At 34.2% G+C, this 23044-nt stretch overlaps 3 protein-coding genes and 1 non-coding gene across 18 annotated transcripts; all 4 read left to right on the top strand.

Moving 5' to 3' along the window:
- The first annotated feature begins 2983 nt into the window (after positions 1–2983).
- LOC133698394 (multiple organellar RNA editing factor 1, mitochondrial-like) lies at positions 2984–8246 on the top strand. Of its 9 annotated transcripts, none has more exons than XR_009843115.1 (8): positions 2984–3405; positions 3475–3572; positions 3839–3895; positions 4100–4773; positions 5207–6034; positions 6469–6521; positions 6826–6894; positions 7613–8246. XR_009843115.1 is itself a non-coding variant. In XM_062121296.1 (7 exons), exons 1-6 carry the CDS (start codon positions 3044–3046, stop codon positions 6874–6876), a joined length of 2070 nt encoding a protein of 689 aa, XP_061977280.1. In that variant the 5' UTR covers positions 2984–3043; the 3' UTR covers positions 6877–6894; positions 7797–8246. The 9 variants fall into 9 exon arrangements, 2 of the variants coding, with proteins under 2 accessions (XP_061977280.1, XP_061977279.1); XR_009843110.1 differs by adding an exon at positions 6120–6215 and having other exon boundaries at positions 6469–6894; XR_009843109.1 differs by adding an exon at positions 6120–6349 and having other exon boundaries at positions 6469–6894.
- Positions 8247–9462: 1216 nt separating this feature from the next.
- Positions 9463–13287, top strand: LOC133698393 (multiple organellar RNA editing factor 1, mitochondrial-like). 7 transcript variants are annotated; one of them, XR_009843108.1, is made up of 6 exons: positions 9463–10116; positions 10181–10278; positions 10569–10625; positions 10811–12474; positions 12561–12660; positions 12918–13287. XR_009843108.1 is itself a non-coding variant. In XM_062121294.1 (4 exons), the coding sequence occupies exons 1-4, from the start codon at positions 9749–9751 to the stop codon at positions 12388–12390; spliced, it is 2103 nt and encodes a 700-aa protein (XP_061977278.1). In that variant the 5' UTR covers positions 9463–9748; the 3' UTR covers positions 12391–12520. The 7 variants fall into 7 exon arrangements, 1 of the variants encoding a protein (XP_061977278.1); XR_009843107.1 differs by having other exon boundaries at positions 12556–12660; XR_009843106.1 differs by having other exon boundaries at positions 12556–12795.
- A 3750-nt stretch (positions 13288–17037) lies between these two features.
- TRNAR-UCG (transfer RNA arginine (anticodon UCG)) lies at positions 17038–17111 on the top strand. The gene has a single exon. It is a non-coding gene; the product is annotated as a tRNA-Arg (tRNA).
- Positions 17112–18614: 1503 nt separating this feature from the next.
- LOC133698646 (sm-like protein LSM2) lies at positions 18615–23044 on the top strand. The gene is made up of 3 exons (XM_062121643.1): positions 18615–18773; positions 18870–19028; positions 22558–23044. Exons 1-3 carry the CDS (start codon positions 18771–18773, stop codon positions 22675–22677), a joined length of 282 nt encoding a protein of 93 aa, XP_061977627.1. The 5' UTR covers positions 18615–18770; the 3' UTR covers positions 22678–23044.

The following is a 23044-nucleotide window of genomic DNA, read 5'->3' as shown; positions in this document are numbered from 1 at the left end:
TTAGAATATCTCTTATGATATGTTAATAAAGTCTACTTTATCAATAACATATCCTTAGTTAACATTAACACAGTTAATTAAGGATCAAAACATCTCTTATGTCATGTCAACACACAAATCCCAAATGGTTTTCAAATCACAAAGTCAACAAATTTTTTGATAGTTTTCTTTGTTATTTTTTTATTTTGCTATACAAATCCCAAATGATTTCTAAAAATTCTGAAAAAATTCAAAATTATTTATAAAGAAAATAAAAAAATATATCTTTATTTGTGTGCATATGACTAAATTCTAAAAGTTTTCATGAATATTTTATAAAAAAAATTGAATTTTTATCATATTTTGAAAAATACAAAAATCAATTAATGGATATAATAACAAGTTTATGATTATCCATTAGGATTTGATCAAAATTTCAAAAACACCACCAAAATTAATTTGTTTAATTAATATTTGGGGTATAAATTTTACAATGCAATGTATATTCCAGGTATTAAATTAAATAAATTGACAAAAATAAAATATTAAAATTAATTATAGACTTTAATATTTGAGGATATAAAATTACAACGTAAAGTATATCCTCATGTATTAAAGATACAAAATAAAAATAAATACACTATTAAAATTTAGACCTTAAAATGATTAGATTTTAACTTGATAAGGTAAAAACCTCTTTACTGAAAGAGATTTGTCTTGAGTCTCCAAAGATAGAGATCTTTTTACCGAGAAGGATCTACCTTGAATTCATAAGATAGAGACTACCTTATTAAGGATAACTTGTTTTTGAATTTTAGAGAGACAAACAGATAAAAACATGACTTAAAAAAATCAAACAATCAATAATATAGTTTATCTTAGATGAGATGCACTTGGGTAAAACGTCTTTTTCATACACAATTAGCCTTTTTACCTCGATTCTTGTAGACCAGTAAGTTTCCAAGTGATTATAATACTTGATAGTGACTCCTTAACTATTTTAAATGTAGTTTTATAATTAATTCCAACACATTCAAAAACCTATCAATATCCAAATCCAGGAGAAAAAAACTACACCATGAACGCCATGACAAAATGCATATTGCTTTCCAAAACCTTGTTGTTAAGGCGATAACTCATTCCTTATATTTTAAATAAACTTTTAGATTATCTTTTTACCTCATTTTCATATTCAATTTCTTATTCATTATTATTAACAATACTCTAAAACACGTGGGAAAAATAATTTAGCTTTCCCCGCATGTTTTGTTTTGTATTTTTTTTCATTCCCCGTATGTTTTTTCTTTTTTCTTTGTTTTTTTCCATTCTCCATATGCTTTTTCTTTTTTTTCCCCAAAATTATCTTCTTATTTTTATATATTTTTTAAATTATCTTTGTCGATTTTATTTTTTTACTATTTAACTGGTTGAGAATTTAGCTTTATAGTTTTTTTCTTTGAAACATTATCAATTACTATAGTGTTTCTCCACATAGTTTTTGCTTTGCTATAGTGTTTCTCCACATTTTTTTTCTAAAATTATCTTTGTTGAATTTATTTTTTTAATATTGAGATGGTTAAGAATTTAACTTTGTAGTTTTTTTTTCTTTAAAATATTTTGGATTGCTACAGTGTTTCCTCACATGGTTTTTATGTTTTTATTATGATTTTCTCCAAAATTATCTTTGTTGATTTTATTTTTTTAATATTGAGCTGGTTGAGAATTACAACTATAGTTTTCCGCACAAAACATTATGCATTGCTATAGTGTTTCTCTACATGGGTCTTTTTTCTTTTTTTTTATATGATTTTTGTTTTTTTATATGATTTTTTTTCAAAATTGTCTTTGTTGTTTCTATTTTTTTTAATATTAAACTGATTGAGAATTTAGCTTTGTATTTTTTTTAAAAAAAACACTATGGATTGCTACAGTTATTCTCCACATTTTTTTTTGTTATGAATTTTTTTCAAAATTTTCCTTATCAATTTTTTTTTTTAATATTGAGTTGGTTGAGAATTACAACTGTATATTTCCTGACAAAACACTATAGATTGCTACAGTGTTTCTCTTCATGATTTTTTTTCTTTTTTTTTAAAATATTTTTTTATATATTTTTTTGAAAACATTGTAGATTACATTAACTTTTCTCCGTATAATTTATAAATTCACGACAAGATATAGATATACCGTAAGCTTGCGGCAGTGCACATGTATGACATCTAGTATTTTCTCAATGTTGTTTTCATATGCATTACGGAAGCTTGAAAAGCTTTTTTTCCCTTCATTTTGCTAGGTTTCTCCTTCCACTACGCTGTTTTTCAACTTTTTAATAATAAGCTTATAGTATATTTAGTGATTATTTTTAAAAATATTTTTTATTTATAAATATATTAAAATAATATATTTTTAATATTAATACATTAAAATAATTTGAAAATATAAAAAAAATTAACTTGAAGCAAAAAAAAAATTTAATTTTTTTTCAAAAACATTTTTAAAATAAAAAAACAAACAGATTCTTAATATATATTTGATATTACAAAAGTTTTTGCAGTTATAATTTAAAAAATAAATTTAAAAAGATTATAAATTGTAGTTTTTTTTTATCCAAAATTTTAGAAAGGAGTTTTTAATAAAATTTATATAAAACTATAATATATATTGATAGACATGTATATTTAGGATAAAACATACACCACAGCACACCGTTGACCGTACAACAAAAACAAATGAAGCTTTAATTTCCTTTGAACTGCTCTAAAATTTCAGACCCGTAAATATTAAAGCCCGTGTACTAGATTGAGAAAAAGTGAAAGTTGATGTATCAAAATTGCAGCTTTCCCTTAGGACACATAAGCAGAAAACAGAGCCTTGGACTTGATTGAAAGTCCTGAAAAATCGGTGTACTTAAACAAAGATAATTAAAGTCTATGTACTAGATTGAATATTTATGTAAAATCAATGTACCATAAGGTAAGAGCCCTTGACTAGAGAGGGAGGGAGGGATGGAGAGTCTAGAGCCTTTCATTCCAGTCTAAACCCCCTCCAAAACCCTGGCATAGCTATGGCGCAACGACTGCTCCGCCTCCGTCGAGCCCTAACCCCACTCTCTTCTACTCGGCAACGCCCTCCTCTCTCCACTCCTATCGAAATCGCACCACCAGCCGCACAGACGCCCCCAATCATTTCTCAATGGCGGGGATTCTCGGGAACGAGAGTGTCAATGATGTCGACGACTGGTTTAGCAGAGAAACAGTACAAGGTATACGAGGATGGAGAAGAAATTGTTAAGAACACAATTCTGTTTGAAGGCAACGAATACATTCACTGGCTGGTGACTGTTGATTTCCCAAAAGAACCCAAATCCTCTCCTGAAGAAATGGTCGCTGGTTTTGAACGCATCTGTGCCCAGGGACTCAACATCAGGTTTCATGTTTTGTTTTGTTTTTTGTTATGATTTATTAGTTTAATTTTAATGGCGTGATGTTTTTTCAGTATTGAGGAGGCGAAGAAGAGAATGTATGCTTGTAGCACAACTATTTACCAAGGGTTTCAGGTTTCAATTACGCACCAAGAGGCCGAAAAGTTTAGAGGCAGGTGTTAGCTTTTGACAGTGGGACAAACGAGGCCCTTTGAAAGTAAACAAATTCACTTCAAAACTAACTATAGGAGAGCCATCTCCATCCCTTCAATCAAACGCATTTACATCACTTTCGTATCTACCCCTTCTGTCAAGCGTAACCATACATTTGTGTTTCTTGCATTCTGAATTTCCACCTGTTTTTTGTGCATTGTTATTGCTGTTGGTGTCCTGAATGCTTGCTTACTGACTTGTCATATGTGATGATGCTTTAAACAGGTGTTCCGGGGGCTGTTTTTGTATCACCAGATTCGCGAGTAAAAAAGGAAAATGGAGGTCATTTTTTTCTCCTTGTGATTGAAATATCTTCTTTCAATTCAATTGTTGAAATGCATTCTAGTATATTGTCTGTTATTCTACTCTTTTAAGGTAGTATTAGCTCTTTCATTTGGTCACTTGGCTATTACACAATTAGTTAAAAGCAAGTTTGATAGTGGTTAGTTCAATTGGTGAATTAAACTCATTTGATCTACTTTGCAGGAGACAAGTATAAAAATGGAGTAATCACTCCGAGACCACCCCCAGTTCAATTTCAGAGAGGTGGAGAAAGGCGCCGTGATCCAGGCAGAATTCCACCTAGATTTGACCAGCCTGAAAGTCCAATTCCAAACCATCAAGGGCCGCAACCCCAGTATAGTCAGCAAGGGCATATGCAAGGAGGTGGTAGTAACTACGGGTCTCAACAAAATCGTCCACCACAGAAAAATCATGGTCCTCCAGGGCTAGGAGGAACAGTGCCGATGAACAATAGGGATTATGCTACTGGAGGAAGGAACACATATCCAGGACAGCAAGGAAATCACGATCCCCCAGGACAGCAAGGTTACAACCAAGGACAGCAGGGAAGTCATTACCGCCCAGGACAGCAAGGTTACAACCAAGGACAGCAGGGGAATCATTATGACCCAGACCAAAGGAGCTTTCCACAAGGAGATTGGAGGAGGGATCATGGATCTCCTGGGCAAAGAGATGATAGGGGAGACAACTGGAATTATTCTCCCACCCATGGTGGAAACTATGGGCAAGGTGGAAATACTAGCTATGGACGACGTCACCCAGGTGAAGGTCAGAGGTCCGCACAAATGGAGCTGAGGGGCATGCAAGGAGAGCAAGGGAACTATGCACCAATGGGACAACCAGGGTGGTCAAACCAAGTAAGGCACTCCCCCCATTAAGTGATTAGGACCCTTTTTTTCATTTTTTAGATTATCCATAGGTGGTTTCATAGTGCAGGTGAGGACGGAGAATGGTTTACTGACCTTACATGCACGCATGACTTGTAGATTTGTTTATGGGAATATAGATTAAAATGTCATCTTTTGGAGCTAGGTTAGCCCATGACTGTTTACAAGTTAGATAACAGGGAAGTTTTATCATCAAAAGTCTTGTGATTACTATTCTTCAATTACCAATAAATCTCTTGGGAAACTCTGCATGCTTGAAAGTGAAGTACACTGCTGAAATGTGAGGAGAAGTTGAACACAATAAGTTTTTGAGAATGAACAACTTTAATTAAGAATTAATTCCCTTTTTCCCTTCACCATATCATCTTATTTCTCTTGTTTTTATTGGGTTGTGTAACTCCAGTACAGTCAGCAAGGGCACATGCAAGGAGGTGGTAGTTGCTACGGGTCTCCACAAAATGGTCCATCACAGCAAGATCATGGTCCTCCAGTGCTAGGAGGAAGGATGCCAATGAACAATAGGGATTATGCCCCTGGAGGAAGGAACATGTATCCAGGACAGCAAGGTTACTTCCAAGGACAGCAGGGAAATCATTACCCCCCAGGACAAGGTTACTTCCAAGATCAGCAGGGAAATCATTACCCCCCAGGACAGCAAGGTTACAACCAAGGACAGCATGGAAATCGTTATTCCCCAGGTCAGCAAGGTTACAACCAAGAGCAGCAGGGAAATCATTACCCCCCAGGACAGCAAGGTTACAACCCAGGACAGCATGGAAATCGTTATCCCCCAGGTCAGCAAGGTTACAACCAAGGACAGCAGGGAAATCTTTACCCCCCAGGACATCAAGGTTACTTCCAAGAACAGCAGGGAAATCATTACCCCCCAGGACAGCAAGGTTACTTCCAGGAACAGCAGGGAAGTCATTACCGCCCAGGACAGCAAGGTTACAACCAAGGACAGCAGGGGAATCATTATGACCCAGACCAAAGGAGCTTTCCACAAGGAGATTGGAGGAGGGATCATGGATCTCCTGGGCAAAGAGATGATAGGGGAGACAACTGCAATTATTCTCCCACCCATGGTGGAAACTATGGGCAAGGTGGAAATACTAGCTATGGACAACGTCACCCAGGTGAAGGTCAGAGGTCCGTGCAAATGGAGCAGAGGAGCATGCAAACAGAGCAAGGGAACTCTGCACCATTGGGACAACCAGGGTGGTCAAACCAAGTAAGGCACTCCCTCCATTAAGTGATTAACTGGAACCTTATTTTTCTCAATTTTTAGATTATTCATAGGTGGTTTCATAGTGCAGGTGAGGACAAAGAATGGTTTACTGACCTTACATGCACGCATGACTTGTAGATTTGTTTATGGGAAGATAGATTAAAATGTCATCTTGTGTAGCTAGGTTAGCCCTTGACTGCTTACTAGTTAGATTACTGGAAAGTTTTATCATCAAGAGTTTTGTGGTCACTATTCTTCAATTACCAACAGTCTCCTGGGAAACTCTGCATGCTTGAAAGTGAAGTACACTGCTGAAATGTGAGGAGAAGTTGAACACAATCAGTTTTTGTGAAAATGAACAACTTTAAGAAAGAGTTCATTCCTTTTTGCCCTTCACCATATCATCTTATTTCTCTCGATGTTATTGGGTTGTGCAGGGAGGATACTGAGAAGACTGATGGTTCTTTGAGGTGGAAGAGAGAATGGACTTGTAAATCACTTTCATCTTGGAATTTATGGGATTTTGGTGTAGCTTTATGGAAGCTTGAATTTTTGCTAATCTTTAACAGACTTGCTTATTATCACTGATTTTTCTGGCATCTAAACGCCCACTGTAAATTATATACAAGATTATTAATCTGCATAGATGTTTTGTGGTTTGTACCATGGTTGTTCGTTGAACTGTGATGCCTTTATGTGCATGCATGGTGGTAGTGAATGCTGGGTGGTTGTGTACATATTTTTGTCTTCAAACTGATCATTTTGTTCCTAATCTTTTTTTCCTGACATTTCAGCATGGGAAAGATTCCTGGTGTCAACTTACAGAGACTGCAAGCTCTGCCTAACGCTTTTGATGCACTCAAGTAAGAATACTGAGTTGCCATATTTTATGAATGTTTGTGATATTGTATGGTCCATCTGCAAAACAGTAAATTTCACAAGCTTTATGATGTTAGCTTCTGATTGATCAACTTTGGATCTAGTTTTGGCAAATATAGGTGCCTTGACAATTTGGTGTTTGCCAAGTTAACAAGACAGAATGGGTACGGAAACTAATGTTCCTCGAAAGACTCAATCTATTGCAATTCCGGATACAAAGGAACTTGTTTTTTTTTGCATGGTGAATTGGATGTATCGATTTTAGGACAATGAAGTTTCATGTTAAGGACAATGATTTTCTTGGGGTGCATCTTATTGGAGTAGTGGAGATACCAGTTGAGACAATCAATTCAGGAAAGAGGAAAAGAGCTAGATATATTTTGATACTTAATCATCCCAACCTCTTTGCTAGTATTGAGCTTTTCTAATTGTCGTGCTGCTATTCTTCTTAACATTGCTGCCAAACTTCACCCTAGAAATGGGAATAATGTAAGAGGAAAAGAGCTGAGAATAAAGGTGGAAGATGAATTCTTAGATAACTTTCTGGGGGTTTGGTGCATAACTCCAATGATGAGTAAAGATAGTGAAGGAATTCTCTCCAAATCTGTTCAGATTTTCATAAAGGGAAAGATGCCTAATGTTGACTTTGGAGAATTGAAACACATACCAAAGAAATTATGATCATCATTGTCTCTCTTACAGGTATTCCGATCTATTGATTCAGGATCTGTGAAGGGATTTCCAAATTCCACTCAAGAAGCCGTGGCTCAAGTTCGAACTAGCTTTATGCAGTACTTGCTAACATTAACCAGTTTGTGCTTCTAGTTTTATGTTTATGTGATATCATTCCAGACCTGCTCCAATAACTTACCTCCTTTTTCTGCAGAATCTTGTATTAGGAAAGAATTTGAAAGCAGACAAGAGCATTCATACAGCATATGTAAAGGCAATAAGATCAGCTGAACACTTCATATACAAAGAGAATCAATATTTTCCTGGATCTTCCTAGCTATCTTTGGCCATCATACAAAAATGCAGGTACAGAAAGCATCAAGTTACTGCCTTTCCTTGCCAAATGTGAAGAAATTTATTGAATGCTGATTACTGATTAATCGACACTAATAAATCACAGCGTATCTCATGCAAGACATTAAGGTGTTTTAGTTTTTGTTTTGTTGTTTAGTTGGATATCTGATGAGGAAATTTCTCTTTGACTTCATCTATGTGAACAGGAGCTGATAACTTATTATTGTAAATACAGCTATATGTTTTCCCATAGTTTTGTGAACTTTTATAGATTATATTATTTTGCAATGCTCTCATAATGTTGAGGATAGTCTGGTTATTTGTAAATAATTTCTTTTATCATATTAATATCTTATATAATGATTTTATCAAAACATTATACTAATTGATATAATTATTTTTATTTTTATTATTCTTGTTGAATTTAAATTAAGATATTAAAAAAAATCAGATTATATTGACTCAAATTTATAAAGTCATATACCAAAATATTAATAATCTAAATTATTTCCTTATAAGCTCAAAACATATTTTACATTACACTTATTTGATCAAAACATGCTCGTTTATCAATTGAAATAAATTAAAAAAAAAATATTATGACAGGAAAAAACAAAAAAATAATAATGGATATGCGCATATAATATACCCTACATTTTTTATGCATACTTAATATAAAAAAATATTTTCAAGTTATATTATATGATTTCATCATTTAATTGAAAAATATTAAGGGTGTAAGTGAAGTATAACTCGATTATTGTATTATCATAAACTCTTAAATGATATAAGGAGCTTTGATAAGAATTGATCTTGCATGGACAATTTCCTTGTTTTTTTTTTAGTTTCACTTCTTAACAAAAAAAAAATATCAAATATCTTTTAAATTAAAGCTTATAATAGGAGTTTGTAATTGGTTTAAACAAAAACAATAAAAAAAATATATTGTAAGAAATCTTGACCTAATTTTTTTAGTTATTTTCTCTCTCCTCAACTTTATTACATACTGTTTTATTTCTTTTTATTTTTATACTAACACAACATAAGTGGTCCATTTTATCTTTTAACTTTTATGTTAGGCATGATATAATTAGTAAATGATAGATCATTTGCATATGTTTTAAAAAAATATCTAAAAAATAAACAATGTCAACATATATTAATTTTCAAATTTGTGAGCATGATCATGAGTTTGAGAGTAATGCTAAAGAAAACAAACTTTTAAAAAATAATAAAGTAAAACCCTCAATCAATAAAATATTTAAAGATGAAATTGAAAAAAAAATATAATAAAAAAGAATTAAAAGCAAATAGTAACAAAAAAAAAATAAGGATCAATTTTAACATAAAAAACTTAAATCATAAATCTTAATTACAAAAAGAATAAAAAAAATAAAAAAATTAGGATCAAATTTTATATAAAAATAAATAATAAAGGATATAATTAAAAAAATCAATAAAAACAAAATAAAACAACAAAAAAAATTATAATCTAAATAATAAAAATTAAATTGAAAAAAAAAAACTCCTTTATCTAACCACTGAAAAGATACTTCCGATATAACCGCAGAAGACGGTGTTTTGTCATCATACAGTAATATCTCATGACTCATGTATTGTCTAAAGATGGCAAAGACTCTCCGGCGCGTGTGGAGCACATGTAACAATATTACAAATTTGTTAAATAATAAACGTTTCGAAACACATTTCCAAAGGCTAGTTACTGAAAACTAGGGAGGAAAAAAAAAAACTAATAGAGAGAGAGAGAGTCTAGAGCCTCTCATAAACCCCCTCCAAAATCCTAGCATAGCCATGGCGCAACGACTACTCCGCCTCCGTCGAGCCCTAACCCCTCTCTCTTCAACTCGGCAACGGAGCCCCTCTCTCCCCGCTCCTATGGCAATCGCACCACCAGCCGCACAGACGCCCCCAATCATTTCTCAATGGCGGGGATTCTCGGGAACGAGAGTGTCGATGACGTCGACGGCTGCAATAGGAGAGAAACAGTACTGGGCATACGAGAATTTAGGCGAAATCACTGAGAACAAAACTCTGTTCGAAGGCTGCGCTTACAATTACTGGCTGGTGACTGTTGATTTCCCCAAAGAAGAACCCAAACCCTCGCCTCGAGAAATGATCGCTGCTTATGAACGCATCTGTGCCCAGGGACTCAACAGCAGGTTTCATTTTTTATTTTTTGTTATAATTTTTTAGTTTAATTTTAATGGCGTAATGTGTTTTCAGTATTGAGGAGGCGAAGAAGAGAATATATGCTTGTAGCACAACTACTTTTCAAGGGTTTCAGGTTTTGATGACGGAACAAGAGTCCGAAAAGTTTAGAGGTAGTGTTAGCTTTTAGTCACCGTCTCTAGACAGAAGAGACAATGGGACAATGGAGACCTTTTTTCTTTCTATTTTGAAAGTATACAATTTCACTCCAAAAACTAGCTATAGAAGAGCTGTCTCCGTCCCCATCAATCAAACACATTAAAATCACTTTTGTATCTGCCCCTTCTGTCAAACTCAACCACATATGATGATGGTTTCTTGCATTCTGAATTTCCATCTGTTTTTGTGCATTGTTATTGTTGTTGTTGTCCTGAATGCTTGCTGACTGACTTTCTCTAAACAGACGTTCCGAGGGTTGTTTTTGTATTACCAGATTCTCCCGGAAACAAGGAATATGAAGGTCATTTTTGTCTCCTTGTGATTGAAATTTCTTCATTCAATTTCATTGTTGAAATGCGTTGTAGTATATGGTCTATTATTCTACTCTTTTAAGGTAGTGTTATGGCTGTTACACAATTATTTAAAAGCAAGTCTGATAGTGGTTCATTCAACTGGTGAATTAAAATCATTTGATGTCCTTTGCAGGAGACGAGTATGAACATAGAATGATCACTCCGGGACCAACCACAGTTCAATTTCAGAGAGGGGGAGAAAGATGCCGTCACCAGGGTAGAATTCCACCTAGATTTGACCAGCGAGATAGTCCAATTCCAAATAATCAAAGGCTGCAACCCCAGAATAGTCAGCAAGGACGATTGCCAGGAGGTGGTGGTAACTACAGGTCTCAACAAAATGGTCCACCACAGCAAAATCATGGTCCTCCAGGGCTAGGAGGAAGGATGCCGATGAACAATAGGGATTATGCCCCTGGAGGAAGGAACATGTATCCAGGACAACAAGGAAATCATGATCCCCCAGGACAGCAAGGTTACAACCATGGACAGCAGCGAAATCATTACCCCCCAGGAGGTGGTGGAAATCATGACCCCCCAGGACAGCAAGGTTACAACCATGGACAGCAGCGAAATCATCACCCCCAAGGACAAGGTTACAACCAAGGACAGCAGGGAAATCATTATGCCCCAGACCAAAGGAGCTTTCCACAAGGAGATTGGAGGGATCATGGACCTCATGGGCAAAGAGATTATAAGGGAGACAACTGGAATTATTCTCCCACCCATGGTGGAAACTATGGGCAAGGTGGAATTCCACCAAGATTTGACCAGCGAGAAAGTCCAATTCCAAATTATCACGGGCTGCAACCCCAGTATAGTCAGCAAGGGTGTATGCAAGGAGGTGGTAGTAACTACGGATATCAACAAAATGGTCCACCACAGCAAAATCATGGTCCTCCAGGGCTAGGAGGAAGGATGCTGATGAACAATAGGGATTATGCCCCTGGAGGAAGGAACATGTATCCAGGACAGCAAGGAAATCATGATCCCCCAGGACAGCAAGGTTACAACGAAGGAGAGCAAGTAGGTGGTAGTAACTACAGGTCTCAACAAAATGGTCCACCACAGCAAAATCATGGTCCTCCAGGGCTAGGAGGAAGGATGCTGATGAACAATAGGGATTATGCCCCTGGAGGAAGGAACATGTATCCAGGACAGCAAGGAAATCATGATCCTCCAGGACAGCAAGGTTACAACGAAGGAGAGCAAGTAGGTGGTAGTAACTACAGGTCTCAACAAAATGGTCCACCACAGCAAAATCATGGTCCTGCAGGGCGAGGAAGGATGCCGATGAACAATAGGGATTATGCCCCTGGGGAAAGGAACACATATCCAGGACAGCACGGAAATCGTGTTCCCCCAGGACAGCAAGGTTACAACCAGGGAGAGCAGAGAAGTCATTACCCCCCAGGACAGCAAGGGTACAACCCAGAACAGCAGGGAAATCATTTTCCCCCAGGGCAAGGTTATAACCAAGGACGGCAGGGAAATCATCACCCCCCAGGACAGCAAGGTTACTTCCAAAGACAGCAGGGAAATCAGTATGACCCAGACCAAAGGAGCTTTACACAAGGAGATTGGAGGGATCATGAATCTCCTGGGCAAAGAGATTACAGGGGAGAGAACTGGAATTATTCTCCCACCTATGGTGGAAACTATGGGCAAGGTGGAAATAGTAGCTATGGACAACGTAACCCAGGTGAAGGTTAGAGGTCTGCACAAATGGAGCAGATGGGCATGCAAGGAGAGCAAGGGAACTATGCACCATTGGGACCACCAGGGTGGTCAAACCAAGTAAGGCACACCCCCCATTAAGTGAATAAACGGAACTTTTTTCTCACACTGTTTTTAGATTATCCATAGATGGTTTCATAGTGCAGGTGAGGACGAAGAATGGTTTACTGACCTTGCATGCATGCACGCATGACTTGTAGATTTGTTGATCGGAAGATAGATTAAAATGCCATCTTGTGTAGCTAGGTTAGCCCCTGACTGCTTACAAGTTAGATTACTGGAAAGTTTTATCATCAAGAGTTTAGTGGTTACTATTCTTCAATTACCAATAGATCTCCTGGGAAACTCTGCGTGCTTGAAAGTGAAGTACACTGATGAAATGTGAGGAGAAGAAGCTGAACACCATCAGTTTTTGTGAAAATGTACAGTTTTAAGAAAGAGTTGATTCCCTTTTGCCCTGCACCATATCATCTTATTTCTCTCGTCTTTATTGGGTTGTGCAGGGAAGATACTGAGAAGACTGATGGTTCTCTGAGGTGGAAGTAAGAATGGACCAGTAATTCACTTTCATCTTTCAATTTGCATTCTCACGAGACACATGAAATGAATTGTCGATGACTGGTTTGGTGAATAGGCTTGCCTTCATGAGACTAGTAGGAAAGTAGGAAAGCGGTATTTTTCCCGTCTATTTAACTGCTTGAGCTTCTTAGCGAGGTTGCTCGGTCATGGCATATCTTCTACCACAAGCGTGCAATCTGTCATCTGTGTTTCAACTTTTTCCTGCCTTTTAATAGAAGTTACTACGCAGGGGTATATGTTGTGGAAAGGATTCCTAGCTAATTTATAACAAAGGACGAAAAGGCTTCAACATTATGCATTTGTTTTCCAACAAATATATGAATGGATAAATCATATAATGATTGAGTTGTGAACGCTGATTAAAAAGGAAAGCGAGGAGTAATTTTTTTTTTTGTATGGCAGTAAAAATTGATATTCGAAAGAACGGTAATTCAGGATAAAAATATTATTTTTTTCAAAATTTTCATTTTTTATTAATATTTTTTTCTTCTTCAAAAAACATCTCTTTTATTAGCAAGCAAAATGGTTTCTTCAATATAGATAATTAATATAGGATTAGAGATTCTTTTAAAAAATGTATATCTCTAATTAAACATTTTTTTATTTGTATGTTTTTTTTATAAAAAAACTTTTAAAGTTTTTTTTAATTAATACTTATCATGAGTATTTTTATTTATTTATATGGTTGACCCGGTGAAATCTAATAGCAACATATTTTTTTATATCAACATTTTTTCCTCATAATGAAAAATATAATCTTTGATCTAATTGATATTTTCTTATTTCTCATGAGCACCTGTTCGTCGGAAAAAAAAATTACAATAAAAAAAATAGTGGCTTTAGTTAAAGGAGGGATAAAAACTTTTAAATAAAGGTAAGGTTGGGAAGATATAGGTATTGTCTTGTGCGTATAAAAGAACACAAGAGGATTTTTTTTTTTATGCAGTCCAACATTATACACACGAGTTTATCACTAGAAGTAGCTTTTATTTATTTTTTTAGAATTCAAAATGTAATTTTATGTTTACGAGAAAAAAATTATGTTTTTTCAATATAAGATAAAGAAAATTTTTTTATTTAAATACTTCAATTTAAAAAAAAATATAATATCTTTTTAATGTGGAATAAAAAAAATTTGAAATAATTTTTAAAACTTTATTATTTATAATATGTATAATCTATATATACATGAATTGTTTCTTGACTTTTTTTATGTGAGATATTAAAACTTTAAATATTATTTTTTTTAATTTTTTTGAGTTGATTTAGAATTCAACCCTTTAGCCGGGTTTGATAACTACACATACAACATTAGAAAAATTTCAATATTTCTTCAAAGATTTATTTATTTATTTGTTTTTTATAAAAAAAATTCATTGATCAAATATTAATATAATTTCTTTAAAAATAATTTAAGAAAGTATTGATCTTTTTTCATTCCTATAATATTTTATTTTAAAAAAATATTGTTTTTTTCTTAACCATTTTCAAAATTTTAATTGTAATTACCTTATATTTTAATGCAATTTAGTCTAATCGGGTCAAATTAAATAAATTTGGAAAACATAAGGTGGCCAAATCTTTTTCTCAAATCCTCATTTTCCTAGATAATACAAATAGAAAGGTAATTTTAAGGGTTTTTTTTCCTTCTAAAATGAATAGAACGGTTCTTGAAAATATGAGACAGTGATCACCACTTTATTTTATTTGAAAAAGGAAAAGTAGAAAAAATATTTTACTAAAAAAAATCATCAACAGATGACAATGATACAAAAAAAAAATGACGAATTTAATTTCCTTTTTTAAAGGACATTGAGTGTAAAACTCAGATTAAAATTAATTTTCTGAGTTTGTAAATATTAAAATCCTAATTTGAAAATAAAATGAAATTGAAAGATTTTTATATTAATAATAAAATGGATAAAAACAATTGTGTTAAATTAAAAATTAGTTGGGTTGACTAGATGAAATACTCGGTGAAACGAAAAACATTTAATTATTAAAAGGAGAGGCAATACTTTTCTTAAGAGGCCGAAAAGGTGAGTATATAAGCACCGATGACCTCCTTTGGAAGCCAATAGTGGCCGGCTGTTTAAAGAAGGAGAGAGTTTTTTTTTTTTCTTTCAAATTTCTTCAATATTCTACCCAAATTCACATCTCCATACAAGAATAAAAGGGGTAAGAAGGGATTAGGAAGATATTAGGCTAGGAAAAATAATGAAAATCTAGAGGATTTTTTTTATTTTATTAACATGGATGTTCAGGTCAGTTTACGTGTATCTCGACTAATCTTACAGGCCCTGAAGTTAACGATCATGTAAATCTCCAGTAGTCATCATATTAACAACTATAGGGCTCGAATCTGAAATCACAAAAGAAGAAAACCTCTTAATTTCAAATTCTTACTACTAGACTACCTACTGAATGATTAAATCTAGAGGATTTTGACAGGAAATTGGTGGGTTTGAGAGGAAAATTTAGGAGGGAAGGAAAACTTGTTTTCATTACCATCTTTTCTTCCAGAGGTGAGAAGTTTCAATTTAAACTTTAATTATATGTATATTACGTGATAATATATTTTTATTAGAAAATGCATTATGGAACGTGGGTTTGAATGAATAATTGATTAAATGCTTAATGTAGTGAGAGAGTTTAGCTCTGCAAGCAATACTCTTCGAACTAGTACTGGGCGGCAAGGGCTGCCTGCCGCGATGTGTGTCATGGTGACAATGGAACACAGCCAAAACAATTGATGAATTGATTTGAATTCTTCCCCAATTTCACTCTATCCTCATGCCATAACGACAGCAACCCCCTTCACAACGAACAACAACATTTTTTTCGGTCTGCAATGTTCTTTTTTTTAAATTTCAATTATATCTGTTTGGTTATTGGAATCATAATTTTTTTCAGTTTATTTTTTATATGATTATTCTAAAATTATAATCTAAATTACAAGTTTGATAAGTTAACTTAAGTTTTTTTTTAATTGATTAAATACAAAGGAAACATTTCAAGCCATTCTTCATACCCTCATCGTTGATTACTTGACTGCAGGTATATGGTTACCGGATGTCTCTTTGGGCAGAGCATCTAGGCAACCTCGAGGAAGCTTTCGGCGAGCCTCAGCACCTTGAATGCATGAAACGAGTGAGTAAGATTTCCAGACACAACTGGAAAGCATATGTTTCCGAGGAGGGTAAAGAAATGAGAGGAAACTTGCTACAATATCCAATTCAAGTGAGCAGAAGTGGAAAAGTGAGCGCATTGCCAGGTCATGAAACATTTCCTGATGTTGGTAGCAAAGTTCTTGGATCACCCACCACCCTTCCTGTTGTTCTAACAACGTAAATTCAGCTAAAGCTTTCACGCTATGGAGTTCACCATGTATAACTTCACCTGAGCTGCTTCTTGTTGCACAAAATAGTGGGGATCCTGTAGGCACAACATTGTTGAAACATCGAACATGTACACAAAAAGTTGTGACTTATTCAAACACACAGAGCTAGTGGTAGGTTTGATGATCTTTCATGGCAATGTTGCAAGAGGTTTACAAGAATTTGGTACCATTATTTATTAAATTAAAATGCGTTGTTTTACTTAATTATGTGCTTGATAGTAATACTAATCTTGAACAAGAAGAGGGGGATCGATTCGTTAGTATTGTAGTTCAAGATTTTTTTAATTAAAAATATATTTAAATAATATTATTTTTTATTTTTAATATTAGCATATTAAAGTCATCTAAAATATATAAATTTAAAGTACAAAGATTTCCTGAACTATTAAAATGAAAAAGGTTTTACTCTAATTATTTCTTCTTCTTTTTTGAATTTTGTCTAATATTTTATTTTACATTCGTCAAAAGTCTAAATAAACAATAATTTAACTATTGAAATGAAATAAAATAAGGAAATGTAAATTAAAAAAGCAAAATAGCCAGGGGCATGCCCATTCCGGCTACTCCCCTGCATCTTTTAAGCGAAAGTAAATCAAACGTGTAAAACAACTATATTATTTCACTGAGGACTACAGCACAATGAGGACCGCATAGCGCAGTGGATTAGCGCGTCTGACTTCGGATCAGAAGGTCGTGGGTTCGACTCCCACTGTGGTCGGTTAAACTACTGCGTCTCAGCCTCTTTTCTTCAATTTTTGTGAGCCATCTATCAGTCTCAGACAATAATTCAAATATTTTCTTTCATAATTATAATGTGCGAAAATTTCTTTCTTGATTTTTATGAGCCATGATTAAGTTTTCAGAATTATTTTAATGTTAGGTGTATCAAAAACTTCATCCCGGCAATATAACCTGAGTTTCTCATTAAAAAAGAAAATAAAGAGTTAGTTGAGTCCATGTACTGTCCAAGGTTGTCAATTTCGTTCTGTTTCGCTCGAAATGGCCGAAACGTTCCATACCAATTCAAAAAACGGAACAAATTTCATCTCATTTTAAATCTCGATCCGTTCCGGATTTTTCGGCTAAATTCCACCCGAAATGTTCCTGTTTCATTCCACATGTTCCGTTCCACTCTTGAAAAGCTATTGAATCAAATTGAACCTTGTTCAATTTAATTAATTAAACCACCTAATTATAAAAAGTTCCTTTTCATTACAATTTTCAATAACAATGATATTAATAATAATATTGAAAATTTTTATTACTATTTTCATTAACAATGATATTAATTTTTTAAAATTAGATTTATCACTAATATATATGGTTTATATTCATGTTGTTTTTTTCATGTTTATACTTTGTAGGAATTTGAGCAAAATAAAAGATGTTTTAGATTCCATTAGCCTTGATAACATTAACCTAACTTTATATTTAAAATATTTGTGTTAAAACATTTTACTTTCATAATATTTTGATATTTTGTTTAAGTTAAAGATCTATTTAATCTTGACTATTTAGAAATATTTTAAATTTTAAAATTATATTTGTTTGGCATTGTGTTTGTATTGCATAATTTATAATTAATTTATCTTGAATTTGAATTATGTTTGTTGAATATATATATATATATAATTCAAATTCAAGATATATGAACAGTACAACCCCGAAACGGCATGCCGAAACACTTTGAAACTGAAACATTCCATTCCAATTGAAAAAACAAAACACCTACCGAAACGGAATTGACAACCTTGGTACTAACATATGCATTGTACTCATTAATTATTTTTTAAATAATATTTTTTATTAATTCAATTACCTAATTACCCTTAAGACAACCTAATCATAACTAAAAAATCATAATGAAAATATAAAAAAGCCTTGAATATTAGTTTAGTAATTTTTGTTTTTAGGATAATTCAATTATTTTATTATGTTAAAAAAATAAAAAAATCTCTAGATGCAATTTATTTGTTTTTTTTTAATAATTAAATTATTTTACTACACTAAAAATTATAAGAAAACCGATTTATTTCTGATTAATATGATAATAACAATAGATTCATTCTAGCGAGTAGAACATTTTACCTTCAATGACCAGTTCATTATTTTTGTCTAGGACATACAAATTCATCGTTACACTGTAACAATCAATGCTAAACTGTGAGATGTGTGTGTGTGTGTGTGTGTGTGTGTGTGTGTGTGTGTGTGTGGTGGAGGGGTATATTGGTCATCCCAGCAAAGCAAGCAGGTATAAAAAGGAGTAGAGTATTCCATTCCATTCCATAACGATCGAAGCAAAGCAGTGTAGCAGGAGACCTAATAAGCTGCTTAACAGTCACAGAAAGACATTCATAACGCAGATAGGTTAGAGATTATGGTGAGTCATCTCTATTTTTTCTCGTGATTGTAATTAAAAGGTTAATGATAATGATATGATTTAGGGTTTATGAATAATGGGGGTTTTTGGGTGCAGTTGTTCTTTTCGTATTTCAAGGATTTGGTAGGGAAAGAAGTGACGGTAGAGCTGAAGAATGATTTGGCAATTAGAGGAACTCTTCACTCTGTCGATCAATACCTCAACATCAAGCTCGAGAACACCCGCGTTGTCGATCAAGACAAGTACCCTCACATGGTACTCTACTCCTGTTCTCTTAAACCCTAATAATTTCCCTATCATGTTTTTTTCTTTTTATTATTATTATTATTCCATTTTCAACCCTAATTACCTTCCCCTAAGTTACCAAGCTCGTAGTGTAATGTATTTGACTGAAAGCTTGGTATGGAATTTTTTTTGTACAGGAATTAAAGTCAAAATTATTAGGTCATTTTGATGACCTTTTCTTGCAAAAAGTAAATTATTCTTATATTGGTGCAGTTCTATTTTGTAGCTGACATTTTGGGATATATAGTAGCCTGCTTATGAGCCAACCCTTAAATTTCAACTACATACATAAAGCTATTTGGTGGGTTTAATCATATTGTTCTTTTCGTCATCAAGTGACCCTTGGCTTCCGATTCGTAGAGCTTAAATTCTTTACGGACTTTTGCGATCTTAGCTCATTGTCTGGATCAGTTGTGTCCAAACTAAGGCTTTTTATGAAACACCCTTAAGATATTTTGATATGTAAAATCAACAATAGAACTATCATTTAGTGGCTTGACATTATATGACCTTTCTTTGAGCTATCCGGTAGCTCTTTTGTGATTATTACTGGGCTATGTAGCTTACTTTTGATCATCTATGGATGACAAGCTGTTATTCTCTTATTCTCCCTTGAGAATTTAACTAAAGTCTTCTTTAGACTTGGAAAGGTTTGCACGCTTAGCATGGCAACTTAGTTCTTGAAGAAAAAGTTGAGATATCCGGTATCTCATTTGTGACTTTTACTGAGCTATCGATTACATCAATTTGGAGTAGGCTCAATCATCTTGTGGCTTAAGCTTTCTTTTCTTTGCTATCTAGTAGAACAAGTTATTGAGAGCTCAACTATCTTTCTCATAGAGTTATGTGCAATTTAGCCATCTTGATCCTGAAGCTAGCTGTAGATAGTTCAGCCATCTTGTCGCATAAGTTATTGTGACCAAATTATCTTTATTTAGTAGCTTGGGTTCAGTCATGGCCTTGGGTATCTTGTAGACCGGGTTTTAGGTCATCAAGCAGTCTAGTACCTCGACTTTACAAGTAGGTCGGTTATCTCACAGCACATGTGATGACCCAGCAACCCTAGCTTTGTTTAAAAGGTTGTTTGATGTTCTTATAATCATGCGCCTATGCTGAGCTATCCTGTAGCTTGATTGTCCCCTTATTTCTCGTCTTGTGACTTTGTCAGGCTATCTTGGAGTGCAGATTGTGTTGATTTGTTATTCAAAGCTATCTGGCAGCTCATTCTTGATCCTTATTTTAGATATCCTTGTCTCATATCTGATCTCAGTGGTGCTATATTGTAGACCACTTGGCTGAATTTGATCACTATACGAGTCCTTAGAGAAACAACAGTTCATAGTGATCAGGCTAATCATGAATGGGAAATAAACTTGTTCCCTAGGTTAGCAGAATTTCATACCGAGTGTGGAGATGCAAAATAACAAGTTGTATTTACAACGAAGAAAGAAACAAACTAAAATGTGAACTTTATGACAGCAGCATACCAGCATATCATTAATTCTGTTATCATGATCATAATCTCCGATGATGTGTTAAACATGCAACTTTTTAATGATAAGTTTCATCTCCATTGAATCTTCAAGTTAGCTAAGTGGTCCTTGTCATTTATATCTGGACACAGTACCACACCAAGCTAATTACCCTGGTGTCAAGCTGGTGCAGCTAGGTATGTCAAGGACTTATGTTGAGGTAGGCACTATATGCCAAGCTCGCCTCAGTTTGACATGAGGCTTCCCCATATTTCTCTTTCTCCTGGTTTAATCAACAAATTAAGGAGTTCATGACTGTTGTGTAGTAACGGAGGTTTTATTTTGCAAGTTGATGCAATTTTCAAGAACGACACAGCATGTGTATTTTTTTAATAATCAAAGTTTGATAAGTGGCTGACCTAAGTTGTGATTATCTCGATTTCATGTGCTGACAAATTGTTTTGGCCAACTCCTTGTTATTCATGGCTATTATCTTGATGAATCATGTTTTTAATTGATAGTTGTATTTGATCTCTTGGATGAGCTCACCCTTTTTCTTGTTGACACCAGTGAGCAAAGTTGAAGAGTTAAAAGTGTTATTGATGTCATCATGAATTGTCGTTATGTTTATTCCCACAGACAGCAAAAAACAGCCATATTATTGAAAAGTTAGAATTGTTGAGTAAGGCTACGAGCTAGTCAATATCAAGCTGCTTCCCACATTGAACTCATGTGTTGTGCCTGGAAAACAATTAAAACCTAAGGATGGCCCAGAAGCTGTTCTTGGGAGACCACTCTGATGCCCAAGTTAGCAAGCTTGTTAGTTGAGAGAAAGCTTGGGAAAGATTTTTAAGCAATTGAGTGTGCATACCCTAAGTTATGCTTCAAAGTCCCCTCCTTATAGAGATTTAACTTGCTCATAAAGAGTTGGATTATGAGTAGACTTACAGTTTGGAGATCATATGTAAATCATATTCTGATTAGGATTGCATTATCATGGATCCAACTCCCTATTCTTCTTGAAGATCATAATTATATTATTTTTCCAAAATGTCAAAGTAACTATTTACAAGAGTTTTGGGTGTTTGTTTTAAGGAGGATGATCTGAAGGTCGGTTGGATGAATTAGTTGTAAGAAATCACACTTGCTGACAGCATGCATGTCAAATAAACATATCACATATTTTTGGAATTTTATGTTTTGGCTTATTTACAGCATGCATGTCAAATAAACATATCACATGTTTTTGGAATTTTATGTTGTGGCTGATTTTATATTTGCGATGGATGATGATGTTGTATATCTGGTTCCTAGCTTTTTATAAAATAGCACATCTTGAAAAGTTTATGTTTCTTTGCTTGCCACCTTCAATGAGTTTGTATTCTGCTCCTGCAATATTCTTTCCCTTACTAATAGAAGAGAGCATTGTTTCATTCTTTGTTTTCTCTTTCCTTTTTTCTTCTATTTCACAAAAAAAAAAAACATAAAGAGGGCGGGTTTAGCATTTGGACATTATTTCTATCAATGATCTGGCCATTCATGTATAATTTTGTTATAAAAACAAGTAAACTTCTTTCTGCAAATCAAAAAATTTTAAATAGGGATCACAAAAATATTCATTCACTTCTCCTATGAAATTGTCATGCAATATGCGAGCGAGGATTGGGAGAAACTGAGTAATTGCCTTTGCTAGGAGTTCTGCTGTCAAGTCCTCTATATTCATGCATGAATGTGTTCCTATGAGGGCGTGTGCTATTTTCGTTGTATAAATTCATGAAGATGCGCATCTCTGGACATCCACACACAAAAACACCCAAAGAATGTTTTCAGGACGAGGATTGTGTTGAACTCTTGTTATTGATGTTTTTCCGTGAATAAATTCCCTGGGTTTACTTGCTTTATCCTATGTTTGCTTCAAGTTATGATGCCCATAGTACCTTTTATCTTTCCCATTTGACAGTCCTGTTCTTCTGGATTTTCAATATGATCGTGCTAGCTGGATCTAATGATTTTATGTTAAATTGCAGCTTTCTGTGAGGAACTGTTTCATAAGGGGATCGGTGGTGAGATACGTTCAACTTCCTCCAGAGGGCGTGGATGTTGATCTGCTTCACGATGCCACAAGAAGGGAAGCTCGGGGTGGCTGAAAGTCATTGGAGTAAACCTCTTCAAGTACTTCTCTAGACATCCGATGCAATTGATTTACTTTAAACAAGCTTTCTTCTCATTCTGGAGCTGTACGTTATTACTAGTGATGAGTTAATGAACATTAGACCATATAAGTTAGACTTCCTAGCAATCCGGAGAAAATGCTATTGGGTTGAGCATTGACAATTTAATGGCTTAAAGAAGATGATTAATGTGCTAAACTGAAGCTATTCATTGCAGAAGATTGAGTTAATGGCTGCTTTGCGGGGGGGTTCTTCAATTGATTGTTTGTTGTTTTACCTACAAGTTCTACTGTTCTAGGATATTATGCCGGATGTAAGAATCTACTTGCTTCATATTTCTCAA

Source organism: Populus nigra, chromosome 7 (genome assembly GCF_951802175.1).
Source record: "Populus nigra chromosome 7, ddPopNigr1.1, whole genome shotgun sequence".
NCBI classification, from domain to species: domain Eukaryota; kingdom Viridiplantae; phylum Streptophyta; class Magnoliopsida; order Malpighiales; family Salicaceae; genus Populus; species Populus nigra.
This window is presented reverse-complemented; position numbering and strand designations above follow the sequence as displayed.